Source organism: Salvelinus alpinus, chromosome 30 (genome assembly GCF_045679555.1).
Source record: "Salvelinus alpinus chromosome 30, SLU_Salpinus.1, whole genome shotgun sequence".
NCBI classification, from domain to species: Eukaryota; Metazoa; Chordata; class Actinopteri; order Salmoniformes; family Salmonidae; genus Salvelinus; species Salvelinus alpinus.
The window spans coordinates 46413776-46440332 of record NC_092115.1 but is presented as its reverse complement, the minus strand read 5'-3'; the positions used below and the strand labels follow the sequence as shown (position 1 = coordinate 46440332).

At 44.1% G+C, this 26557-nt stretch overlaps 1 protein-coding gene across 3 annotated transcripts; it reads right to left on the bottom strand.

Moving 5' to 3' along the window:
- Positions 1-1152: 1152 nt before the first annotated feature.
- On the bottom strand, positions 1153-24953 carry phc3 (polyhomeotic homolog 3 (Drosophila)). Of its 3 annotated transcripts, none has more exons than XM_071376413.1 (13): positions 24865-24953; positions 22636-22914; positions 10894-11088; positions 10662-10814; positions 10301-10390; positions 9642-9876; positions 8595-9395; positions 8218-8462; positions 5248-5491; positions 5051-5165; positions 4544-4685; positions 3778-4051; positions 1153-2087 (listed from the first exon to the last, which is right to left on the bottom strand). In XM_071376413.1, exons 2-13 carry the CDS (start codon positions 22870-22872, stop codon positions 1933-1935), a joined length of 2886 nt encoding a protein of 961 aa, XP_071232514.1. In that variant the 5' UTR covers positions 22873-22914; positions 24865-24953; the 3' UTR covers positions 1153-1932. The 3 variants fall into 3 exon arrangements, with proteins under 3 accessions (XP_071232514.1, XP_071232513.1, XP_071232515.1); XM_071376412.1 differs by having other exon boundaries at positions 24808-24930; XM_071376414.1 differs by having other exon boundaries at positions 8350-8462; positions 24808-24930.
- Positions 24954-26557: the final 1604 nt, after the last annotated feature.

Genomic DNA, 26557 nt, shown 5'->3' with positions numbered 1-26557 from the left:
CCATTTGCCTCATGGAGCGCGACACATTTCCTTCGCATAGAGTTGTTCAGGCTGTTGATTGTGGCCTGTGGAATGTTGTCCCACTCCTCTTCAATGGCTGTGCGAAGTTGCTGGATATTGGCGGGAACTGGAACACGCTGTCGTACGCGTCGATCCAGAGCATCCCAAACATGCTCAATGGGTGTCATGTCTGGTGAGTATGCAGGCCATCGAAGAACTGGGACATTTTCAGCTTCCAGGAATTTTGCACAGATCCTTGCGGCATGGGGCTGTGCATTATCATGCTGAAACATGAGGTGATGACGGTGGTTGAATCGCAAAACAATGGGCCTCAGGATCTCATCACGGTATCTCTGCGTTCAAATTGCCATCGATAAAATGAAATTGTGTTCGTTGTCCATAATCCCACCACCACCATGGGGCACTCTGTTCACAACGTTGACATCAGCAAACCACTCGCCCACACAACGCCATACACGTTGTGGTATCCCAGAGGTCTACCCTGGGGGTTGGTGATAGAGGGGAGGTACGTGCCGCGACGTTGGCTCCCTCTGCTGGGAGTACCCGGGGTGGGCACCACGACACTGATGCCACCAATTAGGGGAGAGTGCCAACCAGTTGTGCAGGCCATGTAAATGGAGCACCGTGGGAGAGAAAATGAGAGGCAGGGAGTGGGCCAACAGATGGGAACGAAGCTCCCGGAGCACGGAACCGAATACGAGGAGGCGGCCCAGATGAAGGACCGAGCCAACTACTAAGTTATTTAGTTGTTACATTTATTTTATGTTGACCAGTAAAAGCGTGTTTTCTAGAACCTCCCTGTCTCTGTGTCCGTTTGTGTGCTCAAACCCAACACCCCATGGTTTACCACAACGTGGTCTGCACTTGTTGGACTTATTAACATATTCTCTAAAATGACATTGGAGGCGGTTTATGGTAGAGAAATTAACATTAAATTAAAAACTTGCGACATTGTGTTGTGTGACGAGACTGCACATTTTATAGTGGCCTTTTATTGTCCCCAGCACAAGGTGCAACTGTGTAATGATCATGCTTCAAACCTGTCAGGTGGATGGATTATCTTGGCAAATGAAAAATGCTCTCTAACAGGGATGAAAACAAATTTGTGCACAGAATTTGAGAGAAATAAGCTTTTTTTGTGTGAATGGAACATTTCAGTGATCTTTTATTTCAGCTTATGAAACATGGGACCAACACTTTACATGTTGCGTTTATATATATTTTTTGGTGTATTTATTATAGCAGTAATAAACATGTTACTTGATCTAATGTCTCATCAACCTTGGAATTCACAAGGCACTTCCTGGTTGCTCTGCAGTTGCTATGCTGCACGGGCTGGAAGTGGATTTCCTCATATGCAACTTCAGTCAATCTGGTTACATCCCAAATGGCACCCTATTCCCTATATAGTCCACTAATTTTGACCAGAGCCTTATGGGTCCTGGTCAAAAGCAGCGCACTATAAAAGGAATAGGGTGCCATTTGGGGCGCACACTTTTGAGTCATTGTTAAATCCCATCTCCTCTCAGGTTTGGAAAACGGTCTTCAGAGAGTAACATTTTGAAAACATTTAAATACAATTCATTAAACTTTAAAGTTTAAACAGCATGTACAGTACTTACAATGTAATACACAGAAAAAAGGCCACCCTGAGCCTTATTGCTACAATCACTACAATGATAGATGGTTGTTAATGTGTTGAATGATGACTGACACACAGATGAACAGTTTACAACTCGCTGCTTCTCACAGAGTTAAAAGGTAGAGAGCAAGTATATTTGTTTGTGTGTCATTTCCTAGAATCTCATATCCTCTAAGTCTGATAAGGGTGCTCCTCTCGTTCGCCTCCCAAATGGCACTCTATCTCCTATATAGTACCCTACTTTTGACAAGATGGGCCCTGTCCTGTGCTCATGGTTCCTTCAGAGAGTTGATGTGGGCACAGAGTTTGAGGGCGGGTCCTAGTTTGATGTTCATCGCTGTCATCAGGTGGTCCTCTGTCAGCAATAGGAGGGCTTGGCCGTCAATCTCGTGGGAACGGAACTCCTCTGATATGTCCCGCCCACCTAGAGAAGGAAGAGGGTGGAGAGAGAGGTGGGAGAATGAAGAGAGTGGGGGGAGAGGAACAGGAAGGTGGAAAGAGAGGAGTTTAGGGCCAGGAGATGTGACCTGAGCAGGAAAAACTACTGGCCCCAGTGATATTGTATAAGATATACTGTATATAAACTCAACAAAAAAAGAAACGTCCCTTTTTCAGGACCCTGTCTTTCAAAGATAATTCGTAAAAATCCAATAACTTCACAGATCTTCATTGTAAAGGGTTTAAACACTGTTTCCCATGCTTGTTCAATGAACCATAAACAATTAATGAACATGCACCTGTGGAACGGTCGTTAAGACACCAACAGCTTACAGACGGTAGGCAATTAAGGTCACAGTTATGAAAACTTAGGACACTAAAGAGGCCTTTCTACTGACTCTGAAAAACACCAAAAGAAAGATGCCCAGGGTCCCTGCTCATCTGCGTGAACGTGCCTTAGGCATGCTGCAAGGAGGCATGACGATTGCAGATGTGGCCAGGGCAATACATTTCAATGTCCGTACTGTGAGACGCCTAAGACAGCGCTACAGGGAGACAGGATGGACAGCTGATCGTCCTCGCAGTGGCAGACCACGTGTAACAACACCTGCACAGGATCGGTACATCCGAACATCACACCTGCGGGACAGGTACAGGATGGCAACAACAACTGCCCAAGTTACACCAGGAACGCACAATCCCTCCATCAGTGCTCAGACTGTCCGCAATAGGCTGAGAGAGGCTGGACTGAGGGCTTGTAGGCCTGTTGTAAGGCAGGTCCTCACCAGACATCACAGGCAACAACGTCGCCTATGGGCACAAACCCACAGTCGCTGGATCAAACAGGACTGGCAAAAAGTGCTCTTCACTGAGGAGTTGCGGTTTTGTCTCAATGGGGTGATAATCAGATTTGCGTTTATAGTCGAAGGAATGAGCGTTACACAGAGGCCTGTACTCTGGAGCGAGATCGATTTGGAGGTGGAGGGTCTGGGGTGATGTGTCACAGCATCATCGGACTGAGCTTGTTGTCATTGCAGGCAATCTCAACGCTGTGCGTTACAGGGAAGACACCCTCCTCCCTCATGTGGTACCCTTCCTGCAGGCTCATCCTGACATGACCCTCCAGCATGACAATTCCACCAGCCATACTGCTCGTTCTGTGCGTGATTTCCTGCAAGGCAGGAATGTCAGTGTTCTGCCATGGCCAGCGAAGAGCCCGGATCTCAATCCCGTTTAGCACCTCTGGGACCTTTTGGATCGGAGGGCGAGGGCCATTCCCCCCTGAAATGTCCGGGAACTTGCAGGTGCCTTGGTGGAAGAGTGGGGTAACATCTCACAGCAAGAACTGCCAATCTGGTGCAGTCCACGAGGAGGAGATGCACTGCAGTACTTCATGCAGCTGGTGGCCACACCAGATACTGACTGTTACTTTTGATTTTGACCCCCCCTTTGTTCAGGGACACATTATTCCATTTCTGTTCGTCATGTCTGCGGAACTTGTTCAGTTTATGTCTCAGTTGTTGAATCTTATGTTCATACAAATATTTACACGTTAAGTTTGCTGAAAATAAACACAGTTGACAGTGAAAGGACACTTCTTTTTTTGCTGAGTTTACATCCATTACAGTATTGGTTACAGCAGCTTTAAGTCCCATGGTAGGACAAATTCATGATACCTGGTAGAGAGTTGATGTAGGAGCAGACTTGACCCACGCTCCACTGTGTTGGATTGTCACTACATTCTCGTCGTCCTGTGGTCTGTTCACCAGAGGATATGAATGTGTCTTTCCTCTGTCTTCCCTGCTCCCTCTCTCTCTCCTGTACCCTCTCCCTCTCTTCCTGCCGGCGCAGCCTGGTGATCATAGGGACAGGGGGCTCATCCTCAGCCTCCTCTTCCCCTTCTCCCCTCAATGTTCTCTGGGTCTCCTCAGAGCCGTACGGCCCCTGCACCTGCAGTGGAAAAACCAGCATGACTACAATCAGACATTTACCTATGGAATATTCTGAATGATAACAGTTTGGGGTTTCATACTGTAAGTAGACCAGAGAATTGCAAAGTTGTTCATATCAATTCTGTCTGTCTGATTGACCTAGCCTGGTTTCAGATTTGTTGTCCCCCATGATGAAATTGGGGAACTGTCTCATTCATTTGTGCGTTAGTCACACGCGATATCTCAGACAGCACTGGCGCGATTTTGACAAATGGGGTGAATGATGCGTCGTGCCATAGAGATCCGGCAGTGGCAAAATTGATTGTCCCAAGACGGGAGCTATAGTTATCAACAGAAATGTCAAGGCGGGGCGCTTCATCATTCGTGGAGGACGACACGTTTACTGTTGCCTGGTTTGTGTTGTTTTGCAAACTGTCTTGTCGTGATTGGCATTGACCATAGGATAGTTTGCTAGATATGCTAAATCTGGGACCAGGCTATGACATCTGACCTGTCTGAGGAGGAAGTGTTCTCTGGTGCCCCCGTTGACCCTCCCCGAGGGACGTCCTCTACGGCCCATCGGCCTGTGGCCCCAACGACTGGCCTTGTCCACCTTCAACACGCTCAGACGCTTTGTACAGCTCACATTGAACCTGACAGGAGGGGGGAGGGGAGAGAGAGAGCGAGAGAGAGAGAGATGAGATCTGTAGATAAAACGTTTCTGGAGTTTAGCCATTCAGGGGAGATATTCCACAGAACACCATAATGTTCAAAACATTCCAGTTGGGGTGTCTAGATTCCCCTGGATCCTGGAAGAGAACATTTACATATGGCTTTTGACAACAAGTCCACAAGTGGGCTTGAGGAGCTTAATCTGCCTCAGGAATAATGTTCCAAAATTCAGATTTTTCAAGAAATACAGGTTCCTGGAATCAGGAGTGAATAACCAGGAACTACAGGAATCTTCCAACTGGGATATCTGGAAACCCCAGAAATGTTGCAACCCTACAGGACTCACCTCTTGACACAGGTCATGGAGCAGAATCGTTTGGATCGGAGGAAGGTGTGAACGTAGCCTCTCTTCCCACAGAACTCACACTGCAGCACGTCTACCAGGCTCTCAGCAGCAGGTTCTATAGTACAGCAGGAGATGACAAGCTGTTAGACAGACACACAGACAGATGGACAGACACACACAGACACACCGGAACTGACCGTCCTGGGTGGGGGTATCATCCATGTCTGAGTCATTGTCTGGCTGCTCAGCATCCATCAGGCTCTCCTCTGGCACTCGATCCCCATTGGTTCTCATCTCAGACACTCGATCCCCATTGGTTCTCAATTCTGGAGCTGAATCCTTATTGGTTCTCATCTCAGGTGTTGGATCCCCATTGGTTCTCACCTCCCGGGCTTCAGGAAGCGTGGCCTGCTGGTCCGCCCCCAAAGAGGAACGGCCCATCTGAAGCAGGAAAAACACCACTGTATCACTGGATCACATACAGTACACAACATTTACCACTATAGAGGGCTGAACATAATGGTAACTAATCAACTACCAGTGGGAGACTGCTTGTTCAAGAGGACATTTTGTATCTGCGAGGTTGTTGGTTCTTGATGCAGTGCTCTCACAGTGAGGGAGGTGTGACTGGGACTAAGCTACTCTCCCAGCTAGCACATTTGGTTTCTTGGAAGATGTGGGAACGTATGTTTTTGGTTTCTCATTGTTTCCGGGAATGAAGCCATACATTTCTTGACCTGTAAAACTGAACATTTTTTAAACGTTCTGACACTGGAAATGTAAACTTGTTGGTTGCAGAGGTTCTGAGAATGATTTACTATGGTTCCCTGAACGTTACCCTGGAGGTTTTATTAACGTTCTGTGAACGGAAATTATACATTATTTGATTTTTGAATAACTTCCTTAACTTTTACTGAATGTTTCAACAATACTTTTTATAACACTGCTAGCTTATTTTGGTTAAACTTTTTTTTAACTCCAAGCACAGGTAGGACACATGGAAATTAATTTCCTTAGGCATTAATCACATTTCTATTTTAGGGGCTCTCGAGTGGCGCAGTCTAAGGTACTACAGACCGTGGTTTGATTCGAGGCTGTATCACAACTGACTTTGATTGGGAGTCCCATAGGGCGGCGCACAATTAGCCCAGCATCGTCTGGGGTAGGCCGTCATTGTAAATAAGAATTTGTTCTTAACTGACTTGCCTAGTTAAATAAAGGTTCAATAAAATTTCAAAAGAATAATAACCTTTTGTTCTCTATCCATGGATTTAGCCTGCTAGAGCTGCAACTCTCTTTCCTTCCTCTCGCACTTTATCAGCTCAGTTTAATAAAGTAGCTTAAATAATGGCTTTTCTGTTGCTTCCCTCACTCGGATCGGACCGGGTCTTGATCAAACAAGGTCTGTATGAAACGGGATTAGTTGTCCTTGGGACCATTCGGAACGGGTCTCTTTATATTTTTTGTATAAATTAATGCATATCGGGTCCGGGTGGGAAAGCCCCAGGTCCATTTCGGAACTGGTCCATCTTTTTGGAATACCTCTAGCTAGCCTGACATGTTTTTTTTACACTTACAAAGCTGTTCATTTTAGTCTATTCAAACAGACCACATTTCAAAGGAAACAAAGACTCATTAAGATCAGGTGTTAGTTGGCACGGCCAACACACCTGAACACAAATAATAAGATAGAGGATAGAGAGAGTTTTGCTGATACTAAGAACGGAATGTATATGTTTTTAAAACTTCTTAGGGCTAGGCCCCTTTTTTTCTCAATTTCCGCCTGAATGACGTGCCCAAAGTAAACTGACTGTTGCTCAGGCCCTGAAGCCAGGACATGCATATAATTGGTACCATTGGAAAGAAAACACTTTCAAGTTTGTAGAAATGCTACAATAATGTAGGAGAATATAACAATAGATACGGTAGGATAAAATCCAAAGAAAAACCAACCAGATTTTTTTTGAGAGCCCATGCTCTTACAATGGAAAGTATAGGGGCATATTGAATTCTAGCAATTTGGATGCAATTTCTATGGCTTCCACAGGGTGTCAGCAGTCTATGTTTAAGGTTTCAGGCTTGTAACTTCCAAAACGAATAATAAATATGAGTTTTAGTACAGGGACACAGTCTTGGAAATTAATGTATGAACGCGCGATGAAGACAGAACGCACCTGCTAAAATCGGTTACCTATTGAACATACTTCTTTCCGTAAGAAATAATATAGTTTGATTACATTTTAGGATACCTGAGGAGTAAATAGAAACATTTTGACTTGTTGAAACAAAGTTTAGGGGTAGATTTTTGGATTCCTTTCTTTGCATGTTGAACGAGTGGATTACTCAAATCGATGGCGCCAACTAAACTGACTTTTTGGGTTATAAAGAAGGATTTTATCTAACAAAACGACACTACATGTTATAGCTGGGACCCTTTGGATGACAAATCAGAGGAAGATTTTTAATCGCTATTTGTGAATTTATGAAACCTGTGCCAGCGGAAAAATATTTTGATGTGGTACGCCGTCCTCAAACAATCACATAGCATACTTTCGCTGTAATGGCTACTGTAAATCGGGTAGTGCAGTTAGATTAATTTGAGCTTTCAACCGATATAAGACACTTGTATGTACCTAAATGTTTAATATCCATAATTTGTATGAATATTTATTTATTTAAATTCCGCGCCCTCCGCTAGCGGGACGCCTAGACCTAAAGTTTTTAAATAACATTCTTAGAACGTTACTCAAGTTTTCTTGTGGTTTTTATAGAAAATGTTCTTAACGTTCTCAGAACAATTTGAGAACATGCAAAATAACCAAAGGACAACCACAATCTCACCAAGCTCTAAGAAACAAATGGTTCTCAGAACATTATGTGCTAGCTGGGCTCAGTCGCAGGGCTGACTCCAGGCATAAGTGACATAAGCGGCCGCTAGGGGGTCCCGACTCCAAAAAACGGTACTCAGTCGAACTTTAAAACGTACATTTTTCTCTCCACTGTCAAGTTTTTTGCCTGCTTGTTGGGGGGCCCCCCCATCCAAATCTCGCTTAGGTTCCCCAAAAGGCTAGAGCTGACACTGGCCTCAGTGCCTTTGGTGACAATTAACGAGACCAGTGCCTGTGTACACTGTGGAGCTTGGTTAACACACCCACCAGTGAACATACCGGGAGGAACGGCTGCAGGGCCTCTCTGACGACGAACCCCTCTATGATGTGTGTGAGGATGAGAGGTCTAGCTCTCTCAGGGCTCCCTGGTAGGGTGGCTGAGGCTGAGGGGGATTGGCCGGGGCTTCTTACCGCGGCCGAGGGCAGGAGTGGAGGAGGGGAGCAGCTGGTGTAAGAGGAGGGGTCTTGAGACGAGTGGGTAACGGAGCAGCTGGACGGAGGGACGCAGGGGAAATCCAACCTGCCTGGAGGATGGAGCCGAGCAAAGAGAGAGAGGCAGTTACTGTATGTCAGGGTTAGATTTAGTATGAAAATAGTAAATAGTGTAAAAGGTAAAGTTAAGTAATGAAAAAACTAAATGCTATTGTGCCGTGTACCTGTGCAGTTCTCTGTATAGGCGAGCTGTATGTCTTTACAGAGTCTGTCTGAACCAGCCGATGGAGAGAGTGTGGGTGGAGGGGTCGTCCTCTCCTCTCTCATCTCCTCTCTCCTCTCTGGGGTCTGGGTGCGTAGGGTGGCTGGAAGCATCTTCAGGTCCACAGCTACAGTCTGGGGTGGGGAGAAATTATGGAACGTCTGGGATAGATTCTGGAACGTTTGGGGGGGGTGATGGTTCTGAAAAGGCATCTGGACCGGAGCCTCTGCCACAGGCATCTCCTCCGACACCTGAACCCCAGTGGACTGCACTGCCAGGGCCTGGACTGAGCGCAGGGACAACCTCTGGAGGGAGGCCGGTGGAGACTGGAGCAGCCTGGGGAGAGAGGCCTGGGAGATGGGGCCAAGACGCAGGGTAGGGGGCTTGGGCTGGCGGTGGAGCTGGGGCTGGAGCAGGCTGGGACACAGAAGAGGTGGAGGGGCTAATGATGAGGATACTACCACTGTCTGCTGGGGAGGGGGTGGGGTGGGCAGCTCACAGGAAGAGGAGGAGAGGCCATCCCCAGGCTGGGATTGGACAGTGGTGGTGGTATGGGTGGGAGTGGCCAGGGGCTGGAGGGTAAGAGGGAAGAGAGAGGGGGAAGTGTCCTGGGGTGCGAGGCGCAGTGCGATAGGGTGCAGCTGCCGGTGGGATCCTGCTGTGGTCTGCTGGATGATGAGCTGGTGGGGTGCCCCCTTATGGCTCGGAGGACAGTGCAGCTGGTGCCTGACCACAGCATGGGACTGGACAGGAGTGTACGACGCTGAAATAGAACCACATTATTACACCTGAAGGTGGTCTAAACCTGCACTAGGTTGGAACAAAATGTACGACACTGGAGTTGAAATAAAACCATGTTAACAGACTTAAGTGATTGAGACATTGATATGTGTTGTAAACCTCCTCTGGGCTGGAACAAAAGCCTAACTCAGGATCAGTATTATTTAAGAACACTGATATGAACCAACAGAGCACAAAAGATGAGACCTCGCCATGGTGACTGACTTACCAGGCGCGATAAGCTGGTTTGCTGATGTTAGCCTGGTGATGTCAGCCAGCCGAGGCTTAGCTCCAGAGGCTTCTGTGGAGGGGTCAGACTGCTGACTGGACCTCAGGGGACAGATGGACATCTTGGGCAGAGAGGAGACCAGCGTCTGGGGCTGGGTGGAGAATGGCTTCAACAGGACACTCTGGGCAGGGGCCAAAGCCCCTGGGAGATGGGCCTGCACAGCGAGGCTGTGGACCTGAGAGAGGAGAGGACCCGCAGTATTATTATAGACGTAAATCTAACATCCAATGTCTCTTAGAAAGTGCTTGATATCAAAAAATATAATGTGGATATCATGTTGTGTCCCACTGGGTTCCATACTGGGGCACTACTGTCTGTACCTGATATATATTTAGGTAATTGCAACTTGATCATGTCGAGCAATGACATACCAAGTCAAGTCAGATACACTCCACTTAGCAGATACCTTTATCCAGAGCGACTTGTGCTTTGGCTCACATTTTTTGTATAAAAATGATTTGTCCTCCAGGGATATAAATAACATGTCAACAGGAGTTTGCTGTCCTCCGATGACAACCTAGTTAGCTTGCCAGGTATGTAAAACCTGGCAATGCTCAACCTTTCACCTTTGACCTTTGCCCCTGGTGGCGGTTGCTGACCTGTGAAGTGGAGAGTTGAGAGGAGCTGCAGCAGACAGAAGGCAGGTCAGACTGGACTGCTGCCACCGTGGCCGCAGGGGTCAGAATCAACTTACAGAGACAGAAGAGAGAAAAGAGAACGCGACAGAAGAGAGAGAAGACAGAGAAGCAAGGGAAAAGACAAAGAAGCAAGGGAAAAGACAAAGAAGAAAGAAGAAAGAGAAAAGATAATAGAGTAGAAAGAAGTTAGTGGAGAACATCCGTGGAAAAGGAGACAGAGAACTTGGCATGCTTACTTATTTTTACTTCCCATGGTCTTTGGGCAAGTAGATAGTTTATCATATGCTACAAAGCTGTTACAATAAAGAGAGAAGGTAGGTACCATCTGGGTGCGAAGGTACATCTGGGCTTGGTTACAGGAAGCAGAGCAATTCCCCAGGAGCATGGCCTGCTGGGTAATAGTGCCTGTGGTGGAGCTGGAACTCTGAGAATGACCAATCAGCTGGCCTGTTACTGGAGAGGCTGGGAGGGTGATCTGGAGACAGACAGAATTGCAGTGGTCTTACTAGGCATTGGTAGTCTTGGTAGTCTTGATACCAGAGTGCTCAACTTACAGAGGTACCAGTTGACTGGGGCACCGTGCTGTTGGCAGCAGAGGGTAAGGAGGGGGACTGTCTGCTACTGTAAGGCTGTTGCTGCTGCAGCGCAGCTGTCTGCAGGATGATGTGTTGCTGCTGGGCCGCGTACATCTGCTGCAGGTACTGAGCTGCCATGGTCTGGGGCCTGCTGTGGATGGCCTGCTGGATCACCTAGAGAGGGAGACAGCAGAGAAACAATAGTCATATTGGGTAGCTGGGAACGGTTCGGTAACTACTACGCTCCCAGAACTAATGGCTCAGCTTTAGCTCAGCACGTGCATGATCAGGGTTCGATACCAGGAATGCTGAAAGACCCAGGTTTGGTCAAGATAACACTCTTCCCAGCTAGCACAGTTGGTTCCTTGGAACTTATTTTTTGGATTTCCCAAAAAGCACTCTGGTATCAAGACTACCAAGACTACCAATGCCTAGTAAGATCACTGCAATTCTGTCTGTCTCCAAGTTCTGGCCTGGTTTAGATCTTATCTGTCGGAAAGATATCAGTTTGTCTCTGTGAATGGTTTGTCCTCTGACAAATCAACTGTACATTTCGGTGTTCCTCAAGGTTCCGTTTTAGGACCACTATTGTTTTCACTATATATTTTACCTCTTGGGGATGTCATTCGAAAACATAATGTTAACTTTAACTGCTATGCGGATGACACACAGCTGTACATTTCAATGAAACATGGTGAAGCCCCAAAATTGCCCTAGCTGGAAGCCTGTGTTTCAGACATAAGGAAGTGGATTGCTGCAAAATGTCTACTTTAAAACAAAACAGAGATGCTTGTTCTAGGTCCCAAGAAACAAAGAGATCTTCTGTTGAATCTGATAATTAATCTTGATGGTTGTAAAGTTGTCTCAAATAAAACTGTGAAGGACCTCGGCGTTACTCTGGACCCTGATCTCTCTTTTGACGAACATATCAAGACTGTTTCAAGGACAGCTTTTTTCCATCTACGTAACATTGCAAAAATCAGAAACTTTCTGTCCAAAAATGATGCAGAAGAATTAATCCATGCTTTTGTTACTTCTAGGTTAGACTACTGCAATACTCTACTTTCAGGCTACCCGGATAAAGCACTAAATAAACTTCAGTTAGAGCTAAATACGGCTGCTAGAATCCTGACTAGAACCCCAAAATTTGATCATATTACTCCAGTGCTAGCCTCCCTACACTGGCTTCCTGTTAAGGCAAGGGCTGATTTCAAGGTTTTACTGCTAACCTACAAACCATTACATGGGCTTGCTCCTACCTATCTTTCTGATTTGGTCCTGCCGTACATACCTACACGTACGCTACGGTCACAAGACGCAGGCCTCCTAATTGTCCCTAGAATTTCTAAGCAAAACGCTGGAGGCAGGGCTTTCTCCTATAGAGCTACATTTTTATGGAATGGTCTGCCTACCCATGTGAGAGACGCAGACTCGGTCTCAACTTTTAAGTCTTTACTGAAGACTCATCTCTTCAGTGGGTCATATGATTGAGTGTAGTCTGGCCCATCAGTGTGAAGGTGAACGGAAAGGCTCTGGAGCAACGAACCGCCCTTGCTGTCTCTGCCTGGCCGGTTCCCCTCTCTCCACTGGGATTCTCTGCCTCTAAACCTATTACAGGGGCTGAGTCACTGGCTTACTGGTGCTCTTTCATGCCGTCCCTAGGAGGGGTGCGTTACTTGAGTGGGTTGAGTCACTGACGTGATCTTCCTGTCTTGGGTTGTGCCGTGGCAGAGATCTTTGTGGGCTATACTCGGCCTTGTCTCAGGATGGTAAGTTGGTGGTTGAAGTTAATCCCTCTAGTGGTGTGGGGGCTGTGCTTTGGCAAAGTGGGTGGGGTTATATCCTTCCTGTTTGGCCCTGTCCGGGGGTATCATCGGATGGGGCCACAGTGTCTCCTGACCCCTCCTGTCTCAGCCTCTAGTATTTATGCTGCAGTAGTTTATGTGTCGGGGGGCTAGGGTCAGTTTGTTATATCTGGAGTACTTCTCCTGTCTTATCCGGTGTCCTGTGTGAATTTAAGTATGCTCTCTCTAATTCTCTCTTTCTCTCTTTCTTTCTCTCTCTCTCGGAGGACCTGAGCCCTAGGACCATGCCTCAGGACTACCTGGCATGATGACTCCTTGCTGTCCCCAGTCCACCTGGCCGTGCTGCTGCTCCAGTTTCAACTGTTCTGCCTGCGGCTATGGAACTCTGACCTGTTCACCGGACGTGCTACCTGTCCCAGACCTGCTGTTTTCAACTCTCTAGAGACCGCAGGAGCGGTAGAGATTCTCTTAATGATCGGCTATGAAAAGCCAACTGACATTTACTCCTGAGGTGCTGACTTGCTGCGCCCTCGACAACTACTATGATTATTATTATTTGACCATGCTGGTCATTTATGAACATTTGAACATCTTGGCCATGTTCTGTTATAATCTCCACCCGGCACAGCCAGAAGAGGACTGGCCACCCCTCATAGAGTTCCTCTCTAGGTTTCTTCCTAGGTTTTGGCCTTTCTAGGGAGTTTTTCCTAGCCACCGTGCTTCTACAGCTGCATTGCTTGCTGTTTGGGGTTTTAGGCTGGGTTTCTGTACAGCACTTTGAGATATCAGCTGATGTAAGAAGGGCTTTATAAATACATTTGATTTGATATGTTTTCTGACTGGTAAAACGTAATTTTTTAAAAACGTTTCTGAGAACGGAAGTGAAGCTTTCGCCTGTTCTGGGAACATACATTTTTAGGTTGCAGGGAGGTTCTGAGAATGTTCTCCTGGGAGGTTTTATTCATGTTCTGAGAATAGAAATTATATGTTATTTGAAGGTAATTAAATAACGTTCTGAGAATATGTTTCAATAAGACTTCTAATAACACTGCTAGCTTAGTTTGGGTTAACAGTTTTGAAGCACAGATAGGACACATGGAAATTCACTTGCTTAGGCATTAATCATGCAAACACATTTCTTTTTTATTGTGGCACGGCGTCAGTGAGATTCTAACCTATTACCTTCTGTTCTCTATCTATGGAATTAGTCCACTGAGCCACCAGGATGGAGCTAGCATTAGAGGTCTTTACGGATCCACCTGTACCCGAATACCCGAGACCTGAGCAGGTTCAGATCCAGAATTCGAAATAATGTCATGCGTCTGGGTCCGATCTGATATGATTGTCACGGGTATGTGTAATTTTAACTGACCTTTCCGGTAGGAACAGTACAGATTGAACGCAACAGCTGCAATAGAGAGAGAAATGTTATAATTTATGCTGCTGCTCGTGCTTTTCACGAGAGTGGAGCGTGGCGCGTGTAGCTTGTTGTTGTTGTTGGCCAATCATAAGTCATCATAGCGGCAATAGGCTAAGTTAGGAGATATCTAATCCTCCCTGCTCCCTGTGTCACTCGCTCATAGTATGGCCCCACCCCCGCCTGCTTGAGCGGCACCTCTCTCTCCCTCCTCTCACGCTTTATCAGCTCCGGCTAATAAAGTAGCTTAAAAAATGACTTTTCTGCTGCTTCCCTCACTCGGATCTGACCGGTCTGGATTCAACCAGGTCTATACGGAATGGGATTAGTTGTGCTTGGGTCCATTCGGAACAGGCCTCTATACTTAAAAAATGTATTTAAGCTTATCGAGTCTGGATTAGGAAAGCCCCAGTGTCCAGTTTGGAACTGGTCCAACTTTTTGGACCTGTGAAGACCTCTAGCTAGCATGCCTTTTTTTTTTACTCCTACATAGCTGTTAATGTTAGTCCATTCAAACAGACCCCATTTCAAAGGAAACAAACACTCATTAAGATCAGGTGTGGCCAATGAGTGGGCGTGGCCAACACATCTGAACACATTTAACAAGAGAGAGGATAGAGAGAGTTTGACGCTGAGAACAGTGTTTATGCTTTTAAAACATTAGAACGTTCTTTGAACATGAATGTTTTCTTGTTGGTTTTAATGGAACGTTTTCTTAATGTTTTGAGAACATGACTTGAAATAGAACCATGAAGAAACCTGTAGAAAGCATTAGGCTAAAGTACTGAAATTCCCACAGAAGAACGTTGTTTCTTAACATTCTCTGAACGTTCTGAGAACATGACTTGAAATAGAACCATGAGGAAACCTGAAGGAAACGTTATGCTGAAGTACTGCAATTCCCACCTAAGAAACATACAGTGGGGCAAAAAAGTATTTAGTCAGCCACCAATTGTGCAAGTTCTCCCACTTAAAAAGATGAGAGGCCTGTAATTTTCATCATAGGTACACTTCAACTATGACAGACAAAATGAGAAAAAAAATCCAGAAAATCACATTGTAGGATTTTTAATGAATTTATTTGCAAATTATGGTGGAAAATAAGTATTTGGTCAATAACAAAAGTTTATCTCAATACTTTGTTATATACCCTTTGTTGGCAATGACAGAGGTCAAACGTCTTCTGTAAGTCTTCACAAGGTTTTCATACACTGTTGCTGGTATTTTGGCCCATTCCTCCATGCAGATCTCCTCTAGAGCAGTGATGTTTTGGGGCTGTTGCTGGGCAACACGGACTTTCAACTCCCTCCAAAGATTTTCTATGGGGTTGAGATCTGGAGACTGGCTAGGCCACTCCAGGACCTTGTTGGCTGGGCTCCCTGCCTGTGCCATTAAACCCCTACAACTCATCCAGAACGCCGCAGCCCGTCTGGTGTTCAACTTTCCCAAGTTCTCTCACGTCACCCCGCTCCTCCGCTCTCTCCACTGGCTTCCAGTTGAAGCTCGCATCCGCTACAAGACCATGGTGCTTGCCTACGGAGCTGTGAGGGGAACGGCACCTCCGTACCTTCAGGCTCTGATCAGGCCCTACACCCAAACAAGGGCACTGCGTTCATCCACCTCTGGCCTGCTCGCCTCCCTACCTCTGAGGAAGTACAGTTCCCGCTCAGCCCAGTCAAAACTGTTCGCTGCTCTGGCACCCCAATGGTGGAACAAACTCCCTCACGACGCCAGGTCAGCGGAGTCAATCACCACCTTCCGGAGACACCTGAAACCCCACCTCTTTAAGGAATACCTAGGATAGGATAAAGTAATCCTTCTAACCCCCCCCCCCCCCTTAAAAGAGTTAGATGCACTATTGTAAAGTGGTTGTTCCACTGGATATCATAAGGTGAATGCACCAATTTGTAAGTCGCTCTGGATAAGAGCGTCTGCTAAATGACTTAAATGTAATGTAAATGTTAAAATGCTTCTTACGAAGCCACTCTTTCGTTGCCCGGGCGGTGTGTTTGGGATCATTGTCATGCTGAAAGACCCAGCCACATTTCATCTTCAATGCCCTTGCTGATGGAAGGAGGTTTTCACTCAAAATCTCACGATACATGGCCCCATTCATTCTTTCCTTTACACGGATCAGTCGTCCTGGTCCCTTTGCAGAAAAACAGCCCCAAAGCATGATGTTTCCACCCCCATGCTTCACAGTAGGTATGGTGTTCTTTGGATGCAACTCAGCATTCTTTGTCCTCCAAACACGACGAGTTGAGTTTTTACCAAAAAGTTATATTTTGGTTTCATCTGACCATATGACATTCTCCCAATCTTCTTCTGGATCATCCAAATGCTCTCTAGCAAACTTCAGACGGGCCTGGACATGTACTGGCTTAAGCAGGGGGACACGTCTGGCACTGCAGGATTTGAGTCCCTGGCGGCGTAGTGTGTTACTGATAGTAGGCTTTGTTACTTTGGTCCCAGCTCTCTGCAGGTCATTCACTAGGTCCCCCCGTGTGGTTCTGGGATTTTTGCTCACCGTTCTTGTGATCATTTTGACCCCACGGGGTGAGATCTTGCGTGGAGCCCCAGATCGAGGGAGATTATCAGTGGTCTTGTATGTCTTCCATTTCCTAATAATTGCTCCCACAGTTGATTTCTTCAAACCAAGCTGCTTACCTATTGCAGATTCAGTCTTCCCAGCCTGGTGCAGGTCTACAATTTTGTTTCTGGTGTCCTTTGACAGCTCTTTGGTCTTGGCCATAGTGGAGTTTGGAGTGTGACTGTTTGAGGTTGTGGACAGGTGTCTTTTATACTGATAACAAGTTCAAACAGGTGCCATTAATACAGGTAACGAGTGGAGGACAGAGGAGCCTCTTAAAGAAGAAGTTACAGGTCTGTGAAAGCCAGAAATCTTGCTTGTTTGTAGGTGACCAAATACTTATTTTCCACCATAATTTGCAAATAAATTCATAAAAAATCCTACAATGTGATTTTCTGGATTTTTCTTTCTCATTTTGTCTGTCATAGTTGAAGTGTACCTATGATGAAAATTACAGGCCTCTCTCATCTTTTTAAGTGGGAGAACTTGCACAATTGGTGGCTGACTAAATACTTTTTTGCCCCACTGTATGGTTCTCAGAACGTTATGTGCTAGCTGGGTATCCTGCACCATTCCCAGACCTTTGTGGGAATTTTGTATGCAAAATAACCATAGGACAACCACTCTCACCATGCTCTAAGAAACATATGGTTCTCAGAACATTACAGTATGTGCTAGCTGGATTATGCTTAGAAAACTAGCCTTTGCTTTACATACAGATATGGCTTCATAGCTACATTTTATTCCACTCCTTGCCACTCCTGTCATTTGCCAAATATCATTAATGAGCTTGAGGAGATCAGAGGATTGGATCCTGATTCGATAACCTTCACAGGTATCATCCAATGTTTATGCAAATTAGACTGATAGGTCAAATGAACTGTTTCCCTGTTTTAGGTCAGTTAGGATCACCTCTTTATTTTAAGAATGTGAAATGTCAGAATAATAGTAGAGAGAATGATTTATTTCAGCTTTTATTTCTTTCATCGCATTCCCAGTGGGTCAGAAGTTTACATACACTCAATTAGTATTTGGTAGCATTGCCTTTAAATTGTTTAACTTGGGTCAAACGTTTTGGGTAGCCTTCCACAAGCTTCCCACAATACGTTTGTCCCACTCCTCCTGAAAGAGCTGTGTAACTGAGTCAGGTTTGTAGGCCTCCTTGCTCGCACATGCTTTTTCAGTTCTGCCCACAAAGTTTCTATAGGATTGAGGTCAGGGCTTTGTGATGGCCACTCCAATACCTTGACTTTGTTGTCCTTAAGCCATTTTGCCACAACTTTGGAAGTATGCTTTGGGTCATTGTCCATTTGGAAGACCCATTTGCGACCAAGCTTTAACTTCCTGACTGATGTCTTGAGATGTTGCTTCAATATATCCACATACATTTCCTGCCCCTATTTTGTGAAGTGCACCAGTCCCTCCTGCAGCAAAGCACACCCACAACAAGAAGTGTGGCTTCTTCCTTGCTGAGCGGAAGAAGGTTAACCTTTCAAGTTATGTTGATATAGGACTCGTTTTACTGTGGATATAGATACTTTTGTACCTGTTTCCTCCAGCATCTGCACAAGGTCCTTTGCTGATGTTCTGGGTTCTGATATGCACTTTTCGCAACAAAGTATGTTCATCTCTAGGAGACAGAACGCATCTCCTTCCTGAGCGGTATGACGGCTGTGTGGTCCCATGGTGTTTATACTTGTGTACTATTGTTTGTACAGATGAACGTGATACCTTCAGGCGTTTGGAAATTGCTCCCAAGGACGAACCAGACTTGTGGAGGTCTACATTTTTTTTTCTGAGGTCTTGGCTGATTTCTTTTGATTTTCCCATTATGTCAAGCAAAGATGCACTGAGTTTGAAGGTAGGCCTTGAAATACATCCACAGGTACACCTCCAATTGACTAAAATTATGTCAATTAGCCTATCAGAAGCTTCTAAAGCCATGGCATCATTTTCTGGAATTTTCCAAGCTGTTTAAAGGCACAGTCAACTTTGTGTATGTAAACGTTTGACCCACTGGAATTGTGATACTGTGAATTATAAGTGAAATAATCTGTCTGTAAACAATTGTTGGAAAAATTACTTGTGCCATGCACACAGTAGATGTCCTAACCGACTTGCCAAAACTACTGCTTGTTCAACAAAAAAAAAAAATTGTGGTTGAAAAACGAGTTTTAATGACTCCTGCCTAAGTGTATGTAACCTTCCGACATCACCTGTACACATCTACCACAAATACCTTGTACCCCTGCACATTGATCTGGTACTGGTACTCCCTGTATACATCTTCATTCTTGTTTTTTATTCCTCTTTCATTACTATTTATCATGTGTTTTTTTTTACTCCTCATCGTTGGGAAGGGCTCGTAAGCAAGCATTTCACGGAAAAGTCATTGTATTCAGCATTTGTGACAAATACAATTTGATTTGATTTTGAACATCGCCAAATGCGTCCGTTTCTTTAAATGTGCAATTAGAAAGTATAGTGCCTTGGCCTATTTAATGAAACCCTAGTGCTGTTGACGTAGGCAACAGATCACAACGGCCCAGTACATCACTGGGGCCAAGCCTCCTGCCATCCAGGACCCTATACCAGGCGGTGTCAGAAGAAGGCCCTAAAAATTTCCGGAGCGCCAAGTCCAAGTCCAAGAGGCTTCTAAACAGCTTCTACCCCCAAGCCATAAGACTCCTGAATGTCTAATCAAATGGCTGCCCTTTTACACTCTGTTATTATCTATGCATAGTCATTTTAATAAACCTACCTTCATGTACAAATTATCTCAATTACTTCGACTCACCGGTGCCCCAGTACATTGACTCTGCACCGGTACCCCTTCTATATAGCCTCGCTATTGTTATTTTACTGCTGCTCTTGTTTGTTACTTTTATTTCTTATTCTTATTTTTTTTCTGTTTGTTTTTTTAAACGGCATTGCTGGTTAAGGGCTTGTAAGTAAGCATTTCACTGTTGTATTCAAGGCATGTGACAAATATAATTTGATTTGATTTGACAAAGCAGGGAATCCCCAATTTCCCACTGAGCTCCTTTTTGGAAATGGCGAGTTCACTTTCTTATCCATGACGTTAGTGACCAACCGCGCTGTTCAGCGTTGGAGCCCAGCAGCTCACATCTGCAGGATGGGGGGCCTTTTCATTAGGAGGGACCTCTAACGTGGATTGCTAAAATAATGATTATGATCAATTACATTTCCTCAATTTATATATATAAGACCTATGGGGACACCTACTTTATACATTTGGCAGCCAAACACGAGTGATCACTGTAGCCTTTTATCGTCTAGACATGATTAAATATCCACCAGGCTTCCGTCATCGACTCATCTGAATTAAAAAAAGAATTACAGGGGACAGTTTGGAAAAACAAAAAAAACATTTTTTCTCTGTAATAAAGTCGAATCTGGGATAACAATGACATAACCAAAGTGTCTAGTAATACTATAGCTCTCTCTCTCGCCCCCCTTCAAGCATTCCTTGTAAATTCATTTGATAGGCTACATTATTTTAGCATTATGCTATAATGTAGCCTAGGCCTACTTTCCGATGGACTATAGCCAAGATTTGAAGGTGAGCCTTGGTTTTGAATACGTTTTTAAGAAAGTAGAAATGTTAGTGTGTGTCTGAGGTGCACTGGTGGCTTTGATTGATGCACAGCAAAATCAATGGTGTACATTTAACTTGGAAAGTGTCAAATGTTCACAATTTTCAGTAAACATTTGAGTCCCACTGTACCGGTTTAAAAATAACACCTTTGAAAGTGTTAAAGATTTAACTCTGTTGTGGTGTTCCCCATTTAACTCAAAGTGTAAAATGTACGCTATTTTCCGTGAACATATGCGTCCCACTGTAGGCCTACTAAAATAACACTTTTGAAAGTGTTGAAGATTTAACTCTGTTGCCGTGTTCCCCATTCAACTCTTAAAGTGATCACATGAACTTGATTGTGATGTTTGCATATCTCTACTGTAGAGTAATACGCAACACCTACAGTGTCACGCTGGTATAATGGATCGGGAGACAGGCGCAGGAATGCGTAATATATATTTTTTTTTCTTTATCCAAATTACAGCGTGCCATGTAAAGGCAAAGGGGACGAAGACCGACCAAACAAACACGTATTGGGTTGAAACACAGGGTTGAAACCCAAACAAAAGAGCGAGGAGTACCTCAAATAAATACACGGGACGAGACCCGAAAACACAAGCGCACACTGATCCAACACGGGATGAGACCCGTAATCATCTATGCACAATACCTTAGTGCTGACGCTGTTAAACTTTTCTCAGTGTAAGAAATTAACACCTGTAGTGATACAGTAAATCATTTTGGGTGTTGTTTAAAAACGATGGTGTAAAGCCTAATTTGCCTTTTCTTTTCAAGGGAATTTTAGAGTTACCATCCATGACTGTAATATTTTCTGAGAGAGACATGGTTATTGAATTATTTCCAAATACAGACTTGTGACTTTCACCAAGTGAGTACCAAGGTGAAGGCTATCATTCAAATTCAACAATGACAATACCTTACATACTGTGTATCATAAGGCCTTACTTTGATGGCCTAGTTTTACCATAACCCAGTGGTGTTAGGAAACTCCGGGTTTACAGGCCACATCAGGCCTGAAAGTCAAACTATGTTGGATTGCAAAGTGATGTGTCTTTTTAGCTAACATTCTACTCCTTGCCAGTCCTGTCATTTGCCAAATTGACTGGCCTTTCAGCAATCTCAACGTTTAATATGCAGTTCAATATGAGACATCATTAGGATATCCAAAAGTTAGAATTTTTATTCACCCGCTGCCTGCATTCAGAATGACTGTCAGGGTTAGGAAAGTTGATAAGAAGACTACCTAAACCATTTAACCTGGAAAAACCATTTCAGTAACAGGTGCTAACTGTTACTCTAACTAACTGATTTGATTAGTTTAGAAAAATATATGTTATTTGTCTTAGTGTAGCATATGATTAATCAATCAATGTACATGCAAAAACACAGATATTATAAACAATCATTACAAAATCTACTTGCAGTAGTGCATTCTGGGAAATATGATAATGTCAGGTGGTTTTGTTGGGCTGTTTTACTCTCCAAAGTGTAAAACAATAACTCTGGTTATTAACACCAACACTAGGGGGTTATTTTAGACCACTGGGTGTTAATTTCCCTCTTACAGCGTGAATTTAACTCCTGAATCAACACTAGAAATGTTATACCAAAAAAATCAACACTGGTCAATTTGCTGTGTAGGTCCTTTTAGGGTTTGTTTGTTTTTCCTAAAGTAGCCTGTCTGGACTCCATCTCTTAATAAGAGAGGAGGGACAAATAATAGAACTGAAATGAGCATTACAACATTTTACAAACGTAGGCCTAAGCAAGTCATGATGATCAGCATATGTGCGAGGAACGACGAGAGGTGGCAGGTTTGCATTTCTTTCCTCTCATTAATGGGATGCAACTGAAGCAAACTTGGCTCGATTGAATCTTGTAGGCTAATATTTCCCATATCATTATTTCTCTCTCTCATTATGGAGTCCTCTAGACGCTTTGAACAACACGATCTTCATTGACACTGCCTTCTCACGAGAGAATGATCGCAGCAGGTCATAAGGGTGTTGTTGTTTGTCGTTCTTATTGCACCAAATTTGCAAGCACATAATGTTGTAATGGAAAATATTTGTGTTGTTTTCAACTACCAATCAGCAACTGTAGTAAATCCAGCTGCATATTGAACTTTGAGATTGCCGGAAGTTCCAGTCTCTTTGACAAATGACAGGAGTGGCAAGTAATGAAATGTTAGCTAAAACTGAAACGCAGACTAGTGGCTTCATTATTTGAAGTTCAACACACACATTGACACTGTCCCCTCTGGCGCCCTCCCTGTCCCCTCTCTCACCTGAACCGCCTGGCTCTCTGTAGGGGCGGTGCCAAGAGAAGTGGGTGGGGCCTGACTGCTTGTGGGCGTGGTGCTGTCTGTTGTCGTCATGGCGATGACCACTGAAGCGGCGACGTTGTTGTTGGCAACCGTTGTAACAGCTTTGGTGTTAGAGGTGACAGTGACAGTAGCAGCAGTCCCATTGGTCTCACTCTCTCCTCCTCCCTCTGTCTTTTCAGGGCTCTGCCTGTCCATCATGCTGCTGGTTAAACTAAGCTACTGTCTGTATCACTGGGCCAACTGGAAAGGACACACAGAAAACACCTCTGTCAAAGTCTGTAGCCTAAACATATTTGTACATATTTGATTTGACATATGGGATGCTGGATGTATTTTTGGGAAAATAACATTTATATCTGGTGCCCTAAATTGTTCAGTAAAAAATAAATCCCACCTACATCCCTAAGAGAATATTTGTTGGGACAAAATTTTGCTGATAAATTGTCCCATCATAAAATACATCTAATTATAGATGCATATGCCTATCTATAACAATGTCAATGACAATTTAGTGCTGGGTGCGTTTGAACACACTTGAGAAACGGGGCCTATAGCACTGGCTCGAACGGATGTGATGGGTATTGCTTGACCGGACCAAGAGAGCGCTTCTCGCGCGGCTATAAATCTAGAGGTTGATTGAAGTGAACTTTCCATGCTCTGTGTGCACATTCTCCTTATTTCTTACAACCTTAAATCGAAGAAAAATATTATATTTACATTTATAGGCCTTAAAATCACAAACGGGACATTTGGGCCAACGGCGTCACAAAAAAAAAATCCTTTAATTAAAGATCTATAGATATGAAGGCCCCTCAAGCTATGTCCCTGGATCCTGGTCACTAGAGTAGGCTATTTGTCTTAGTCATAAAGCATTCTTAGCAAAAGTGTAATATATTTGAATAAAATGTGTTTAAGAAGTCTCGAGCTGTATTAATTGCATGTGTTTAGGACTACTTAACATTTCAACTGACCTATTACATTTATTGAAAGGTAATGGTCAGTAGGAAATAGCAAATCAGAAACCGGGGCTTGTACGCCTAAACAAGGAATTGTACTAAAATCAGGTCGAACTTATGTCGGCCTATTCATATTAAAGTTCTAATCAAGCAGTTGTTCGTTAGGTTTTTTTCATTTGATTTGCTGCGTTTTCAACGAAATCAATTCAGTTTTGTTAATTTCTTTGTCATAATGAAAGGGCATTTCTGTTTTTGAATTTCTCCCCATATGACCACGACATTTTCCAAGTTTTTCCATGTATGAAATTATCGAAATTCAATAGCCTATAGCCTAAAATAAATAGATCAGAAATGTATTTTGATAAAGCCTCTGCGCTTGGATGTCATGTTGATTAGTATAGCCTACTCGTCAGGTTTATATGCCTTACACATAAAAATACTGGAAGAATCTGAAAAACAGGCTATATCAAACTACATTTATCCAGTATTTGAATTGTTGAATGAAATTGAAAGAAAATTACACAAACCTACCAAAAATAGTGGCCTAGTTTGAAATAGGCTATTTTGTCCACATTTTTTACATGTAGCCTAATTTGTGTAAATAAAGTAGTGCCTACTTTAATTTGCTGATAACATTTTGGTAAAAAAGGACAATTTGAGACATAATAGATTGCTGATATTGATTCTGTTCCAATTCCTGGTGCTAAACTATTTCATGTTTAAACATGTATGTAGTTTTAGTGCGACACCCCCCTAATGCTCAACCGAGAAAATATTCCAAACCCTATAGCCACAACCATGCACTGACAAAAAGCAGACTGGTTAAATGTACACACATTTTCATTCAGCAATAGCAATGCATCAAATCCGTTATGCAATTTAAAATCTATGAACAATTGTCGTTATCGTGTGCGGAATGCATCTAATTGGGCAATTCATGCATTGGGCTACAGTCACCCCTTTTCGCCTTTTCTCGATGGATGTGCAGTGCTGGCAACTATAGGCTGCAGTAACCTAGCTATACGATCATTTATTTATTCATTATACTAAAACAAAATCGTATAATAATTATATTATGTTTGGGCATCATCCTCTATTTCCTCGGCCAATTCTATGGCCACCGATAAGAGCCTTATATATGCGCCATGCACAATCGTTCACCTATCATTAGCGTTACCTGGCTGGATTTGTTATTAGACCTGACCCATGGCGAAGTGACCGAACGAAAACCCACCGGTTCAGACTGTCACAATCCCAGTCATGTTCTAATGCGTCAAGCCTGTAATGCTAAAATGGAGAGAAAAACAAACGGGCCGGACGGAATGAAAACCCTGACACAGCACCACTTGCAGCGCGGGAGGACCTTATACAGTAGAGCAAGAGGGGTTATTGTGAAAATAGATTTTTATAAAGCTCATTTGTCATTTTGGAGACTCAGTCAAGGTTTTACTCCAGCATGCAACAAACAACAAATATCAAGTCAAGTTCAGGCTGTGTCACGAAACGCATTATAAAGGTAGCATTGTGGAGTCTGGGGTCCCATATCTACATAGTAATTATTTTACTGGCAGTATATACTGTAACACTATCACCACTAGGGGGCACACGACTCGGGAAAAAAGACCCCAGCTTTTCCTCAGTCCTCAGCATATATATATATATATATTTATTTATGTATATATATGTGTGTGTGTGTGTGTTTTATTGTCACAGACCCTGGATAGGTGCAGATCGGGGCAAATGTGTTGTTTTTACATATATAATTACAATACATAAATCATGATTAGGCTATGTTGATCAGACAGAGAAATGCTGGTATGTGTCATGCTCATGTGTTGTTTCTCAAATCAAGTCAAATCAAAGGTTATTAGTTACATGCACCGAATAAAACAGGTGTAGCCCTTACAGTGAAATGCTTACTTACGAGCCCCTAACCAACAATGCAGTTTTAAAAAATATGGATAAGAATAAAAATAAAAGTAACAAGTAATTAAAGAGCAGCAGTAAAATAACAATAGCGAGACTATATACAGGGTGGTACCGGCACAGAGTCAATGTGCGGGGGCACTGGTTAGTTGAGGTAATATGTACATATAGGTAGAGTTATTAAAGTGACTATGCATAGATGATAACAACAGAGTAGCAGTGGTGTAAAAGAGGGGGGGCAACGCAAATAGCCTGGGTAGCCATTTGATTAGGTGTTCAGGAGTCTTATAGCTTGGGGTTAGAAGCTGTTTAGAAGCCTCTTGGACCTAAACTTGGCGCTCCAATACTGCTTGCCGTGTGATAGCAGAGAGAACAGTCGATGACTAGGGTGGCTGGAGTCTTTGAATTTTTAGAACCTTCCTCTGATATAGACATCCTGGATGGCAGAAAGCTTGTCCCCAGTGATGTACTGGGCCGTTCGTACTACCCTCTGTAGTGTCTTGCGGTCGGAGGCCGAGCAGTTGCCATACCAGGCAGTGATGCAACCACTCAGGATGCTCTCGATGATGCAGCTGTAGAACCTTTTGAGGATCTGAGGACCCATGCCAAATCTTTTCAGTCTCCTGAGGGGGAATAGGTTTTGTCGTGCCCTCTTCACGACTGTCTTGGTGTGCTTGGACCATGTTAGTTTGTTGGTGATGTGAACACCAGGGAACTTGAAGCTCTCAACCTGCTCCACTGCAGCCCCGTCGATGAGAACGGGGGCGTGCTCGGTCCTCTTTTTCCTGTAGTCCATAATCATCTCCTTTGTCTTGATCACGTTGTTGTCCTGGCACCACACGGCCATGTCTCTGACCTCCTCCCTATAGACTGTCTCGTCATTGTCGGTGATCAGACCTACCACTCATCGGCAAACATAATGATGGTGTTGGTGTCGTGCCTGGCCGTGCAGTCATGAGTGAACAGGGAGTACATGAGGGGACTAAGCACGCACCCCTGAG